Source organism: Carcharhinus amblyrhynchos, chromosome 2 (genome assembly GCF_965287045.1).
Source record: "Carcharhinus amblyrhynchos chromosome 2, sCarAmb.v2.hapA, whole genome shotgun sequence".
In the NCBI taxonomy this organism is placed as follows: Eukaryota; Metazoa; Chordata; class Chondrichthyes; order Carcharhiniformes; family Carcharhinidae; genus Carcharhinus; species Carcharhinus amblyrhynchos.
In genome coordinates, this window is record NC_137325.1 from 108164288 (window position 1) to 108179007 (window position 14720).

Consider the following 14720-nt stretch of genomic DNA (forward strand, 5'->3'; position numbering starts at 1 on the left):
GGATAGTGTGCCCCTGGCTAAGGGAGTCTAGAACATGGTCTCAGGATATAGGGTGCACAATTTGGGACTGAGATGAGGAGAAACATCTTCACTCAGAAGGTGGAGAACCTATGAAATTCTTTATCACAAAAGGCAATGGAAACTAAGTCACTGAATACATTTAAGAAAGAAGTAGATAGATTTCTAGATAATAAAGGCATCAGTGGTATGCGAAGAGAATAGGAGTGTGGTATTAAGGTAGGTGATCATCCAGGATCACATTGAATGGTGCAATAGGCTCAATGGGCCAAATGGCCTCTTCCTGTTCCTATGTTTCTAAATTATAGGCTGGTATTGTGTGGCCTTCTCTTATTTGCAATCAACTACATTAAGTCAGCCATATTTTGATCTTATGACTCCAGGAGATCTCCACTATTAGATTTGGTGAAGCGATCCATCAAGTCTCCTATGATTTCAAGAGGAGAAAGTATTTCTCCAATCAAAATACAGAAAAGTCATTTTATTTGTCTGTACTCTTTAATAACGAATGGTGTATGTGATGCGCCAAACAACAAAAATCGATAAAACTAAGTTTCTCCCTTGTGGCATTGTTTATTTTTCCATGAAGGCTATCACTAAATATTTCAGGCATATTAGGGTGGGAGATGGCCCAGTGGTAATATCGCTATACTATTAGAAACTCATGTTCTGGGGATCCAGGGTCAAATCCTGTCACAGCAGACGGTGGAATTTGAATTCAATAAAAAAAATCTGGAATTAAGAACCTATTGATGACCATGGAATGATTGTCGGAAAAACCCATCTGATTCACTAATATCCTTTAGGGAAGGAAATCTGTCATCCTTACCTGGTCTGGCCTACGTGACTGCAAAGCCACAGCAATGGGGTTGACTCTCAGCTACCCTCTGAAATGGCCTACAAACCACTCAGTTCAAAGGCAATTAGGGATGGACAATAAATGCTGGCATAGCCAGTGATGCCCAGATCCCATGAACAAATTTTTTAAAAAATTCTCAAAATAAAATATTACACTTCTGTAATGTCTTTTGACCTGATGTGATGAACAATGGAATTGATCTCAGCTTTGTCATCAGTTCTGTGGGGAAGGCAAATTCCTGTGGGTGGGGGGGTCAGTGAAGATGGAAGAAGAATATTCCTTTGTGATACTCAGCTAGCAGATGATCTCGAAACAATAAAGGTGAATCATGGGACCATCCAACCATTCAGACATCCACTTGAACTATGACTGGCTGCAGTGCACGCTATACACAAGATGTACTGTAGAAACTCAGCAACACCCCAATTCACAACCTTGACCATCTAAATGGATGAGGGCGACAGATGTATGGAGCACTAACACCTCCAAGTACCCCCCATTGCTCTTGTCACATAACATGCGGAGATGGAAAATGTATATGTTTTGTAAAGGGAGTGCCGTTCTGAAATAGCAGAGAAATTAATCAACAATATTATCCAATTACAACTGTAAATTCTGTAACGAGCCACTCACATGCTAACTGATAGTTGATCAGAAATCCTGTGTTGGTTTTCGTACTGTTTGTTTTGAAGACCAGTAGCACAGGGTCGTAGCTATTGATCGGTCTTGGCTTCACAGAACCACAAAGGGTAGCAACAGGATTTCCACTTGCTGTAGTCCCACTAAATATCTTCAAACTGTCATGCCAACAGGGTGAATCTCCTGCAAACGTTTGTGAGATAAAAATGCAGCATTAACTGAAGGTTGATTTAGAACTTTTCCTTTGCTTGGAATACGTATGAATTATTTATAATCAGTGAAGTAGCTTGAAACTGTTAGGGATCGTATCAGAAACTCTTAAGTATATTGTAAAGTTAGACTAAACCCAACTTATTTTGATTTTGCTATTAATGCGAGCATAAAGTGTTTCACTCCAGGTATGATTCTATTAACCCACTGAGAAGCTTTCAGTAAAAGAAACTTTATTTTAGCAACACAATTAAAATATAACAAAAATAGTTAGCATAACTATTATCAATTGAAATAATTAAACATGATCATATATAACTCTTAACAACTAGCTATCTCTTTAGTTCTGACTTAAGCATCATCCCACAGATGTACATCCATCTTCAGAATCAGTTAGCACAAAACCAGATATGTTCATGTGAGTGCCACATTTCCAGCCTTTTAACCCCTCTGGACTGAAATACAGGACACCTGTCTTCAGACTCCCATACAGCAGCCTCCAGAGAAAGATCTATCTTCAAACAGCAAAATTTCAGAGAAAGAGATCTATTTTCTGGCAGGTTCCAGTCTCCAATCTCCAGAGAGAGAAAGAATGGGACAGAGAGCTACTTCTCTCTAAAGATCCCAAGTAGCAACTGAACTTGTGTCTCACTGTGTACCAAATCTCCCAGTTACATGATGCTTCCTGTCACACAACTTAATCAAGCCCCACTCCGAAAAAACTCCAGGGAAAAACACTAAAATAACAACCCTGCAGTAATCAAGATTAAAACAAATATTCCAGCAATTGGGATCAATTCTGCAGAGTCAACACGGGCTCCTAGTTTTTAACAAAGTGGCACCAGATGAATAGAACAAACTACCAAAAAAAATCCTGCACAAGAAACATGTCACAAATACATTTCTTAAAGGCGCTGTATCATCACCACACTGTATATGATCATCCCAATTGATTGGTAACCTATCCAACACTTGAAGCATCTGGTTCCTCCACAATTGGATACAATATATACAATACACAAGATGTACTGCAGCAACTCATTATGGTTTCTTTGACAGAATATCCTCAGCTTTGAGCCTCAACTAGCTAGAGGGCCAAGGGAATGCCATTAACTCCACATTCCTCTACAACTTCACATCTTATCACTGTTCCCAACAACACTGGATCAAAATCCTGAAACTTATTACCTGGCAGAATAATGGTAGGACCTACACCAAAGGAGAAGACTGAGAATTACTGGCTAAAGAACAATTAGGTATGTGCATAAAGTGCTGACCTTGCTTGTGCCCCTCTTTTGAGAATTAAGTTAAAAACATGAACATGAATCTATTGGAACTTAATAATAACAATAATATAGGCAAACTACTAGGAAAGAGAATGAGTGGAACTCTCCAATCTCGTCTGTTCCCGCCACTGCTGCCAGCAAGAACGGAGAATTTGGCACCCAGCCAAAACTCCATTCACTGCAGGGGCACCAGAGAATCCCAGCCAGGGATGAGGTCAGAGGCTTTCAGAGAATATCTCAATGGGAAGGCAGTATAATTTTACATCCTAGTCTCATTTCCATCACAATTCTTCCTGAATAACCCAACCTATTCTGCAGGCCACAGCTAATCCCCAACAGACCTCAATCTCAATACACCAAAATCACCAGTCACTTTGAGAGAGTTGATTTATTTGAAGCATTACACACCCAATAGCTATGCTATTTTTGTCCAGCTTACAAACACTTAAACCTAAAAATCAATTACTTAATAAAGGTAATTTTCCTATTTAGTCTCCACTCTTTTTTATTCATAAAAGGTGCCACATTAGGAGTCTTTATAAGATGAAAAAGTGATTTAGTGCACCAGCAACAATAACGCTTTTTATATCAGTCCAAATATTAGTCACATACCCACCAAACTACAAATGTCCTATTATTTACCTTCTGTCAATAAAATGTTTTAAAGTGCGGTGATAATACCAGGGGTTAGCATGATTGGTTCCAAACATTTCCACTCTCCATCAGTAACAATTAGCAAATAATGAAAGTGGCACCAATGACTCTCCTTGATGCTTTTTCCTATCCTCAATTTCCTGTCCCAGGTAATTGACCTGCTGATGAATGACCAAACTGCAGCTAGATAGTACTCAGAGAGGCAGCTTTCCCTAAGTTCTAATTGAGAGCACAGAAAGGTTAATTTGAAATATGGCCCTTGTCTCTCTTTCTCTCTGTGCAGCTGAACAACGCTGTGAAGCTGTGAACAGCTAAATAGAATTAAAGGTCAGGAGTTACATTTGCTATGTGAAATGCTGATGTACAAATGCTTCACGTGGCAGGTCTGCCTCCAGATTAATTCCACCATGGTGGGCAGAAGCAAGACAAGGAGAATTTAGATCCAGTTCTGAAAGATGTTCAATGGCCTCATACATTCTGGCAAGGCAAATGCAACTTCCACCCCCTTGTACAGATACCGGGGCTTGTACTGTCCAGCAGATACAGATCTGAGGAGCTTCAGTGCACGTGCTGCCCCGAATGTGTGTTATTCCCAGGGCATTTGATGACCCCCCTCAGAATGGCTTACAGCCACTGCAACCTTTGTAGGAGTGTATTGCAGGGCACCATCCAACTGGTCCAAGCAGGAGAACCCCATCTTCAGAAGCCTGGTGGGCTGCTCAATGATTCTCTTGCTGAGGAAATTGCTTTGATTGTAACACTGCTGTGCCTCTGTCTGAGGGGGGCTTCCGTAGCAGGGTGAGCAACCAGGGATATTCCCTGTCCTCTCAGGTCCATCCATAGACTTTGAAGTAAAGATTTGAGGCAGCCTGAACTGCCAGAGAATGAAAAAGTCCCAGCAGCAGCAAGGAAAGTGATCGCATGCATAGAGATGGCTGCATTTGAATTTGACTTGTCACTCACTAGGGGCTATGATAACCACATGGGTGCAATCAACAATGCTCTGCATCTGGGAAATCTAGGGATGGAGGCAAAATCCTTTTTGCCTTTGAGGATACATCTCTCATGAATTGAATGTGCAGTCTAGCTCTGACAAAGAGGGCATCATTGGCCAGGACGGTAGCACAGTAGTTAGTATTGCTCCCTCACAGCCCCAGGGATCTGGGTTCGATTCCCGGCTTGGGTCACTGTCTGTGTGGAGTTTCCACATTCTCCCCATATCTGCTTGGGTTTCCTCCAGATGCTCCGGTTTCCTTCCAAAGTCCAAAGATGAGCGGGTTTGGTGAATTGGCCATGCTAAATTGCCCCTTAGTGTCCCTTAGGGAGACTAGCTAGGGTAAATGCATTGGGTTATGGAGGTAGGGCCTGGTTGGGATTATGATGGTTGCAGACTCGATGGGCTGAATGGCCTCCTTCTGCACTGTAGGATTCTATAATTAAGTCTATGAAGATGCAGTGGTGTGCTGGCTTTTGTGATTCCTTGAGGCAGACATGATAGGTACAGTGTGGGGAGCCAATCTCCTGACAGCTGATCTACAATAGAAGGCACTTGCGACTAATGTATCTCTTCAAAATTCTACCCTCAAGTGTTAGAATCATAGAATTATAGAATCCCTACAGTGTAGAAGGAGATTATTCAGATCATCAAGCCTGCACCGACAACAATCTCACCCAAGCACTATCACCGTAACCCCATATATTTACCCTGTTAGTTCCCCGACACTTTGGGAAAATTTAGCATGGCCAATTAATCTAGCCCACACACCTTTGGACTGTGGGAGAGAACCAGAGAGCCCAGACCAAATCCATGCAGCTACAGGGAGAACGTGCAAACTCCACACAAACAGTCACACAAGGACAGAATTGAACTCGAGTCCCTGGCACTGTGAGGCAGCAGTGCTAATCACTATCCTAAAGCGATAACAAGTTCTTAAGAAGTTTATAAGCTGCTTTTATCGGCTGCAATATGGAGAAATGCAAGATACTTGTCCCATCCTCTTCCTGTCCAGAATCAGGAATGATGTCCTTAAACTGATACATTGTGACTCTATCACCACCTCCATATCTGCACTCAGGTGGGGTGCCAAAAATACAATCTCAGATGCAGGTGAGATTCTCACACACTCAAAACAGATTTACTCACCCAGAATTAAAATCAGGTCCCCACAGTTGCAAACTGGTAATGGTTTAAACACAATTCATTGCAAGTTTAGCACAATTGCTATTTTTTTCAATTCTAAACATTTAGCAATAAACCCTAGTACGTGGTACGTTTTTCAATGGCTTCATTATCCTATGTCACCAGTTTTAATGACTTGCGTATGCATATCCCTAGACCCCTTTGTTCCTCTCATTCAGACTGTTATAGACAGGAAGGAGGTTAATTTAAACAGCACTCATTTCTCCTCTCACTGCTCATCATAAACAGAAAGGTGTTTAGATTTGTTCCCTTCTTTATAAGTAATGGTATTTCCCCAACCCTTCAGTTTTGAGCTATCCAATTTTCAAAAGTGAAAACCAATCAAGTTGACCATACCTGGGGTGCACATACAAGTACAGACCCCAAATGTTGAGGGACATGCCCGGGTATCGCCACTGGCACTGCCCTATCACTGCCAGAGGCACTCCGGGAAGCTCCATTGCACAGTTTCTCCTTATGTTTGGGGGTTTGGAGGAGTCTCGATGTCTTTGAGGGGGTGTTCCCTGTATCTGTGGGGGGGGTCTTGGCATCCATGGTGGGGTGTGGGGGAGGGGGTGATGCTTGTGTCTGTGGGTGGGGGGAGGGTTTCCTTTATTTAAATTGGAAATTGGGAAATCCGTAATAAAAGGCTCTAGACCACAAGACTCCTGCTGTTGCTGGCTTCCTTAGGCCCTGCCCCTCAAAGGAGAAGTGAGATTTATACAGTGTAGTTCAATACAGTAGATAAAGCTGGCCTGTGCAGCCTGCAAGCTTCACACTGGTGGTGCTCTCACCTAAACCAATACTCCACGCATTTTCAGGAAGATTCTGGCCAATGTTTTGAGCCTGTATGACTCTTCTTCAGAGCTGAGGATGGTGGATTATATAGTTGGCAACCGGGTTGCCGGGGGGGAGCTAACACAAGGTTGATAAAAATGTCATGGACACAAGACAAAAAGAGTGTTAAAGTCAATGCTAGAGACTAAAGAAGAAGCTGATAGCAGCATAAAGGAAAGATAGCAGAATGTGTTAGTAGGAGAACAAAGTTCTGTGTTCAGTGAAAACAAAACTAAAGAACAAGATGGCCCTGTGGAAGGGCAGGGTTTTGGGGGTGGGGGGGGGCGTGCGGTGGTTGCATTGGGACAAACAAAAGGAAAGGGGACAAGATGGAGGATATAATTCACATTCTTAAGTTATTGAACTCAATGTTGAGTCCAGGAGACTATAACGTGCCTAATCTGAAAATGAGATGTTGTTTCTCCAGTTTGTATTGAGCTTCATAGTTTCAGAAGATACAGGAGCAGAATTAGGCTATTCAATCCATCACATCTGCTCCACCATTTAATCAAGGCTGCTCACTGGGGTGTTCAGGAAAGGTGGGGTCATGCTTGTGGAGTAAGAGAAGATATTCCACAAAACAATCACGCAGTCTGCACTTAGTCTCCCCAACATAGAAGGCGGGCACAAAATTCAAGCCAGAAATTCAGCCATTTTTAAAGGTCTTCCTCAGGTTTTAAAATTTAGCTATGAGGAAATCTATACATATTTTATGAAAATATACAGTGTAAATCCTTAGTCCCTTCACTGACTTCACCATCACTGAGAATTTTGTCTTACATAGGCTTACGATGGAAGAATTGGAATTAAAGAAGTTTACATTCATTCTCTCGTTCACATGAACATATCAGACACACAATAGCAATGGCAGCTCCTGCTGCCTATTTTTGAGGTTTAAATCTGGATCAGAAAGCACATTGTCCTGTCCTGAGATGTGAAATGATTAGGTGATCTCAGAAGATTCAAGTCTGGCTTTATGGAAAGTCTTGTTAGGGACGGAGTTCTGAATTTTCCTGGGTTAGGGATCAGGCATAAACAAAGCCATTGGTTTCAGAACTCTGTTGTCCAACTCTGGATTCAGTATACTTTAAAGGGTCTGCGGGTTTCATGTGGAGTTAGCAGACAGGAAGTGAGTAATGGTCGAACAAACTGCTTGGGGTTATCTGCAGGGGAAGGCTGGATATCTCAGTGAATGCCAAGATCACTGGGATGAGTTACAGCTTGGCTCCTCCTTATTCACCTTGGTAACCCGTGGGTTCAACTGTTCAAACACAGGAACTGTGGTCAAGCCGATTATCAGGAGATTGAGGTGTTTTGATAAGACTTTGTCAGGGATTCCGGCTTAGTGTCCAGCTCAGGCACTAGATCCGCTGTGATGCTCTAGTTACTGCTGCTATGGGTTGGCATGACAAAAGGCGGGCGATCTGCTTCCCAACTTAGGCCAACCTCTCTGCGCCTGAATGATAGGAAGACTGCTTTCTGTAAGGGGCCTCTCCAGCATCCATACCAGGTAGAGCTATGGTGCTGTAGCCAAGTGGATTGTTACAGATCATTTTAAATGCAGTGGGTAACCTTGTCAGGTTGCCAGATCATTTTGCTCTAAGGTGTGTGCTTATAGGATCCAAATCTGGTTGGCATCTCTCTCTGCTGGTCAATTGGGTGGTAGGCTCCATTTTTTTTGGAACATTACTGCCATCAGCTCATGCTGCACCTCCCTGTGGCTTTTCAACTAAGTGGGCCATCACCCTCACTCTGTCTGGGCCAAATTGGGAACATCTCTGAGGATGGTGGATTATGTAGTTAGCAACCGGGTTGTAAATGAAGAAGAGTCATACAGGCTCAAAACATTGGCCAGAATCTTCCTGAAAATGCGTGGAGTATTGGTTTAGGTGAGAGCACCACCAGTGTGAAGCTTGAAGGCTGCACAGGCCAGCTTTATCTACTGTATTGAACTACACTGTATAAACGGAACGTTATATGTTGCCACCCGCTGTCGTGAGATAAGACCAGCAAGAATCACAACTTGTCTCCAGCAATGTGTAATAGATCTTCAGAGGCAGAAGTCCCTTCGCTAAAATTCCTTCATTTACAACTCCAACAGCAGCACATGGAAGATCATAGAGTCCCTACAGTGCAGAAGGAGGCTGTTCGGCCCATCAAGTTTGCATCGACCACAATTGCACCCAGACCCTATCCTCACAAACCCACATATTTACCCTCCTAATCGCCCTGACACTAAGGGACAATTAATCATGCCAACCCACCTAACCCGTACATCATTGGACTGTGGGAGGAAACCGGAACACCTGGAGGAAACCCATGCAGACATTAAGAGAACATGCAGACTTCATACAGAAAGTGACCCAAGCTGGGTATCAAACCTGGGTCCATGGTGCTGTGAGGCAGTAGTGCTAACCACTATGCCACCGTTCTGTCCCTCATGGATGCTATCAATCAGCAGTCTATCTTCGGGATTGCCAGAGGAACTGACACTCCTGGTTAAATAGAAGGAAAAGACTACCTGACTGGACCATCAGTTAACTCCTTAATCAGGGAGTTCATATTCCAATAGACCAACCTCAATGGCCTGATTGAAGTCATTACACAATGGAGATTAGAGATGGTGACCATGCTGGTGGCTCGGAGGCCACTGCAGCCCCCGGTGGTCAGGGACATAGCACTGCCCCCGGCACTGGTTCGGTGCGGCTACATAGTCTATTCCTTTCATTGTTTTTATGTTATTTTCCCCGTAAGTAAAGGCCTTTGTTATACCTCCTTGGAACATTGCAAAAGCTGTTCCTTGATAATGTGATTGCTGAAGTGGTTAGAGGTTTTGGTAAAAAGCCATACACCAAGAATAGACTCTGAGTTGAATTCACTGTTGGTTTGGAGACAGACTTCTGGAATTCTGATTATGATGTATAATAATGTACTTGAAGTGTGGTGTGGGGGTAAGGCCAAGTACTAGGCTTTCCTTCTGCTCTGCAAGTATTTGAACAATAAAATGACTGTACTTTCTGTGTTGCTGCAATACAATATTGAATTTTATGGCCATTACTCCATTGAAAAGCCAACAATGCAGTCTATTTTGCAATGTTTCAGATGGGCTCTTTATGTTCCTGAGTTTGAGTCCCAGAGAAAGAAATCTGAGTCTGTGTGTGAATCTGGCTGTGTCTCAGTTAGGTTCTTTATCTTCTTTGCTCTGACATCAGTGTGTGTACAAAGTAAGCTTTCAGAAGTCTCTTTATAATTTTATCATCTGCTGATTGGGTTGAATGATGAGGTTGCTTATTGGGGTGAGTGATGAGGTTGCTTTTCTTCCACTCAGGAATCCAGCTGTCTGTCCCACCGCAATCACAGGCTGTTCAATAATCCCGGCAAGTGGCCCAGTCCCTTGGAGGGCCAAGCCTCCTCAGTGTTCGACTGAAGGGCAGGAACAAGGGCTCCAGGTTGGCCTGCTGGGTCTGGGCCAGAAAAACGTATCTTCATAGTGAGTGGGATCTGATCCCCAGAAGGTCCAGAGCTGCCGTAATAATGGCACAAGCTGAATTTGAGGAAGCCAGATTTGCTCACCTCAGTACCACAAAAATACACATGTGTGACCTCTTTGATTGGATTACCAATTTATCCCGAGGGAAGCATACATTGTAGACGGTCCCCTCAGTAGTGTTGTAAAATGGCCAGTTCAGTTCCAGCTGCAACATAAACCTTCAATTTACACAATAGGTTCTTGCTCAAGCAATCTGCCAATAGGACAGGGCAGAGATTGTGACAATAACAGTGATAGTGGGAATGGATGGGAGGCCATTCTCCATCACTTTAAGGATTCCACTAAAACAACTCTCTGCAAGGGCAAGACTTTTCAATCATCCCCAGGCCTACACACATGTGCCTCTGTCATGACATCTACAGAGAACGTAAACCAGAGAATTGAGGGAGCACTGTCCATTTTTAAAATTTAAAACCATTAAAACAGGGAAGATGGCGGCACTATCAGTTTTGTTAGTCGGCTAGTAATTTAGCAGCCCAGGTTAATGCTCTGGAGACCTGGGTTCAATTCCCATCACCATGGCAGCTGGTGTTATTTAAATTTAATTAACAAAGGTAATGATTGACAACTAACACCTCGACCCAGCTACCCCCGACCAGAGCATTCACTCATCCACCTACCCACTTAACCTACTTACATCCCACCCCTTTACCCACATACCCATCTGACTCACCACATACCCCCTACCTACCTCACCGATTTACCCACCTGTCCCCTATCTACTTATCCATCTCACAATGGACTCATGATATTATCACTAGACTATTAAACTAGAAACTCAGCTAATGATCTGGGGACCTGGGTTTGAATCTTTGTCACAGCAAATTGTTGAATTTGAATGCAATAAAAGAAATCTGGAATTAAGAATCTACTGATGTCTGCACACGTCATACACTTACCAGTCATTCACTCACATATTTATCCATTCACCAATATTGGACCTTTAAACTTATCACATGGTAGCTAGTTCCTTAAAAAGGGGACATATCTAGTCATTCCCTGACTTTACTTTGCCTCAGTGGTGTTCCTTGAATGTCCTGTGCTTCAATTTCTGTAACAGCTGGACATGGAAAACCTTTTGGCTAAGATCAAAATCCCGCCATTGCTGATGATCGTCAGATGTAAATTCCTCCTGTTCAACACAACTGCATGTTTCTATCAGGTTTTTCCATGTCCAGCATTTTTTTATTTCAATTCATTCAGATCTTGATTTGACATGCTGTACTTGGTTGAAGTCATTAGGTTACATTTTAGCTTCATTTGAAACAATTTTTAAAAGCGGCATCATGGCCTTTTGGCTAAGATGCAAATGAGATCAAGCCTTGGAGGAGTTGCTATGCCTACTCCAATCAGCTTGGATCTTGTACATCAAGCCCAAGACAGGAGGTGACAGTGCTGTCTTGTCAGCTTGGATCAGGAATGTCTCAACTTGTGGAGACTCTGAATTGGACTTGATTTGATCAAATTGGAATTTAAAAAAAGCTGGACATAGAAAACCCTGGTAGAAACGTGCAGCAGAGTCGGGCAGGAGGGATTTACATCTGATGATCATCAGCAATGGCGGGATTTTCCATACCCATTTTCTACGGGTGGGTTCGGTGTCAGGAGTGGAGAATCTCATGAAAGCTCCCAAATTGGCGTTTCAAGCCATGTAATTACCTTATTGAAACATATAAGATGATTAGAGGTTTAGATAGGGTGGATAGTGATAGCCTTTTTCCTCGGATGGAGAAAGCTAGCACGAGGGGGCATAGCTTTAAATTAAGGGGTGGTAGTTATAGGACGGATGTTAGAGGTAGGTTCTTTACCCAGAGGGTGGTGAGGGATTGGAATGCCCTGCCTGCTGCAGTTGTAAATGCGCCTAGTTTGGGGGCATTTAAGAGATCCGTGGATAGGTTTATGGATGGAAAGGGATTGGTTTAGGTTAGAGGGTCATTGCTTTTTAATTGGTCGGCGCAACATCGTGGGCCGAAGGGCCTGTTCTGCGCTGTAATGTCCTATGTTCTATGACGTAATTGGCCCTTCTTCCTGGAAGTGATGTTCAATGTCAGGAACACCATCCAAATACATTAGCATCTAATTATCAGGCCTCTGAATCACCCTCTCTCTGCCATTCAGTATGATCAGATCTGATCCGATTGTAACCTCAAACCCACATTCCCACCTACCCCAATTACCTTTCAACATCCTGTTTATAAAGAAACTAATTTGAAAGGTGGGCAGCTACTGAAATTGGCAGCTCACCTGCCATTTTTAAATAGATTATCAAAGGGTCAATTGAGTTTGTAAACAAGTCAATCAGTCCCTGATAATATCCCGTCTACACCACTGTACAAATGATGTGGGCAGTTGGGTGGGAGCGCAGGCAATCTTTCTGATGGGTACTATCCTTGGGGGATGCCCTTTACACAGAGGGCAGTTCCCTGAAGACAATACCCGTTTTATTCATACCCATCTGCTCTCTAAAACCCACCAGTCTAGGCCCCTGGCCCTTCTCCCTAAACTGCCTGGCCCTCCATGCTAATATACCCATAATATGCCGGCCAGTGACAATTTCCTACATCTGGAGTAACTCCTGGAGTAATACTGACTGGTTTTGGCAGAACAAAAGATGCAATAGGGTGATGTGATATTGTTGTTTTAAATTATAAAGGGATTGGACAGAATTGATATAAAGGCAGAAGTAAAACACCCAACATAAAGTATGAAATATGACAAAGAGTAAAGAGGCACAAACTTAACAACATCCACGTGGCACAGACAGGCAAGACCAGAAAACATACTCTCTCATTTATCATGAGCAATGCCACGTAACATATGAATCCCACATGTTCCCTGTGTTGTAATTAATTACACATACTTCTTTGAAACATCCTAACACATTTAAATACATAATTTCCAGCTCACCGCAAGCACCGCTACAGGGAACTTGCTTTTGTTGTAAATAAAGTTTATTTTACATAAAATTTCAAAACTTGATCAGATGTAAATCTTGGCCCATAGTTCACCACATCAATAGGCTGAGAAACACAGGGAGTGCCAAAAGTGCTATCTGCCCAGAAGCAGATTTTGTCCAACTGCGCCATTGAAATCTTTTGCAATAAAGGTTTGCCTTCTGGAGTCCACAAGCTGCAATCACCACTAAAATGCTCAAAACCTTGAGCCCGTTTCATGGAACAAATGAGAAATATGCCGGAATTCTACTGCTCTGCCCCCCATGGAATCGGAGCGGGCAAGGGGCAGGCAACAGAAATTTCCATTGACCTTGGGCGAGAATTTCCAGTCTTGATTGAGCAAGGCCGTAAAACAGACCCATGTTCTTACCCTTTGGGCAAAATAAAGGGGTGCATCCAGGTGCCACTGGTTGACGAACGTCAAAAAGTGGCTGCAGATGAGCTTCAATGGATGTGTGAGGAAGGCACAAGACAAAGAAGTGTGAAATACTATGACAGGAGATCTCCTGTTGGGAATAATTACAAGCTACAGCAGCGGTATAAAGCTTGTAGCTGATGCCAATTAGAGTGCAATGGGAAAATGTGTCCTTCACATGGTGATTACTCACTCATTCTTGGGTGACTTTGCACATTCTCCCTGTTTTTACATGGGTTTCCTACGGGTCCTCCAGTTTCCTCCCACAGTCCAAAGATTGGCCATGCTAAATTGCCCCTCAGTGTCCAAAGACATTAGGTTAGGTGGATTAGCCATGGTAAATCCATGGGGTTATGGGGATAGGGCAGTGGGTGGGATGGGGTGGTGATTACTGGATGGGATGCTCTTTTGGAGAGTCTATGCAGACTCAATGGGCCAAATAGCCTCCTATTGCACTGTAGGAATTCTATGGTTGTAATTACACTTTCAAGTTCTGTCCAAAGGCATAAGGATAATTATACCTAACAATTTTGAATCATACCTTCGACATCAAATGTCTCAAATTGTAAGGTTATGAGCAGTTGACTAGAAGTATTGATGAGGTATTCACAGTTCAAGTTTGAGTCATAATTGTAAGGGTAGTTGGGTGACATAATACGACCAGCAGAAGCAGTAAAATTAGCACCACATCCTGAAAAAGATGTTAAAAAACATAATCTGTCATATAATCCAGCATCATACAGTAACTTCAGCACCTCTATACTGATATACGCAGTACAATTGTTCAAAGAGGAATATGCCCTATTATTTTCAGTTGAATCTTTGCGGGGGCATGAATTGCTCATTTTCTCGATAGCCTTGGGAGGCAGATCAACCTGTGAATGACAAGCGATGAGGGAGGAGAGAAGACAGCTACCTGACCCCTCACCTCCAGCAATGGTGCTCTGAGCAAGCCTACATGTGATAATTGAGAACAGCTTGATGGCTCTCTTTCTCCAATATTCCCTCTTCTGTGCAGAGCTACATGGTCACATTTCACTCTTGCCCTCAGCACAGGTTAACTAATATAGAGAAGTCAGTGGCAACCAACATTTTGAAACTTCCATTTCAAGAATATAT

At 42.9% G+C, this 14720-nt stretch overlaps 1 protein-coding gene across 1 annotated transcript in view; it reads right to left on the reverse strand.

The window, feature by feature from the left end:
• The window catches only part of cubn (cubilin (intrinsic factor-cobalamin receptor)), a 327704-nt gene that overhangs the window by 78307 nt on the left and 234677 nt on the right, over positions 1-14720 (reverse strand). Inside the window, exons 54-55 of the mRNA XM_080214655.1 lie at positions 14143-14292; positions 1511-1699 (exon numbers count right to left, since the gene is read on the reverse strand). Coding sequence (XP_080070781.1) covers positions 1511-1699; positions 14143-14292 — 339 coding nt within the window. The remainder of the gene's footprint in view (positions 1-1510; positions 1700-14142; positions 14293-14720) is intronic.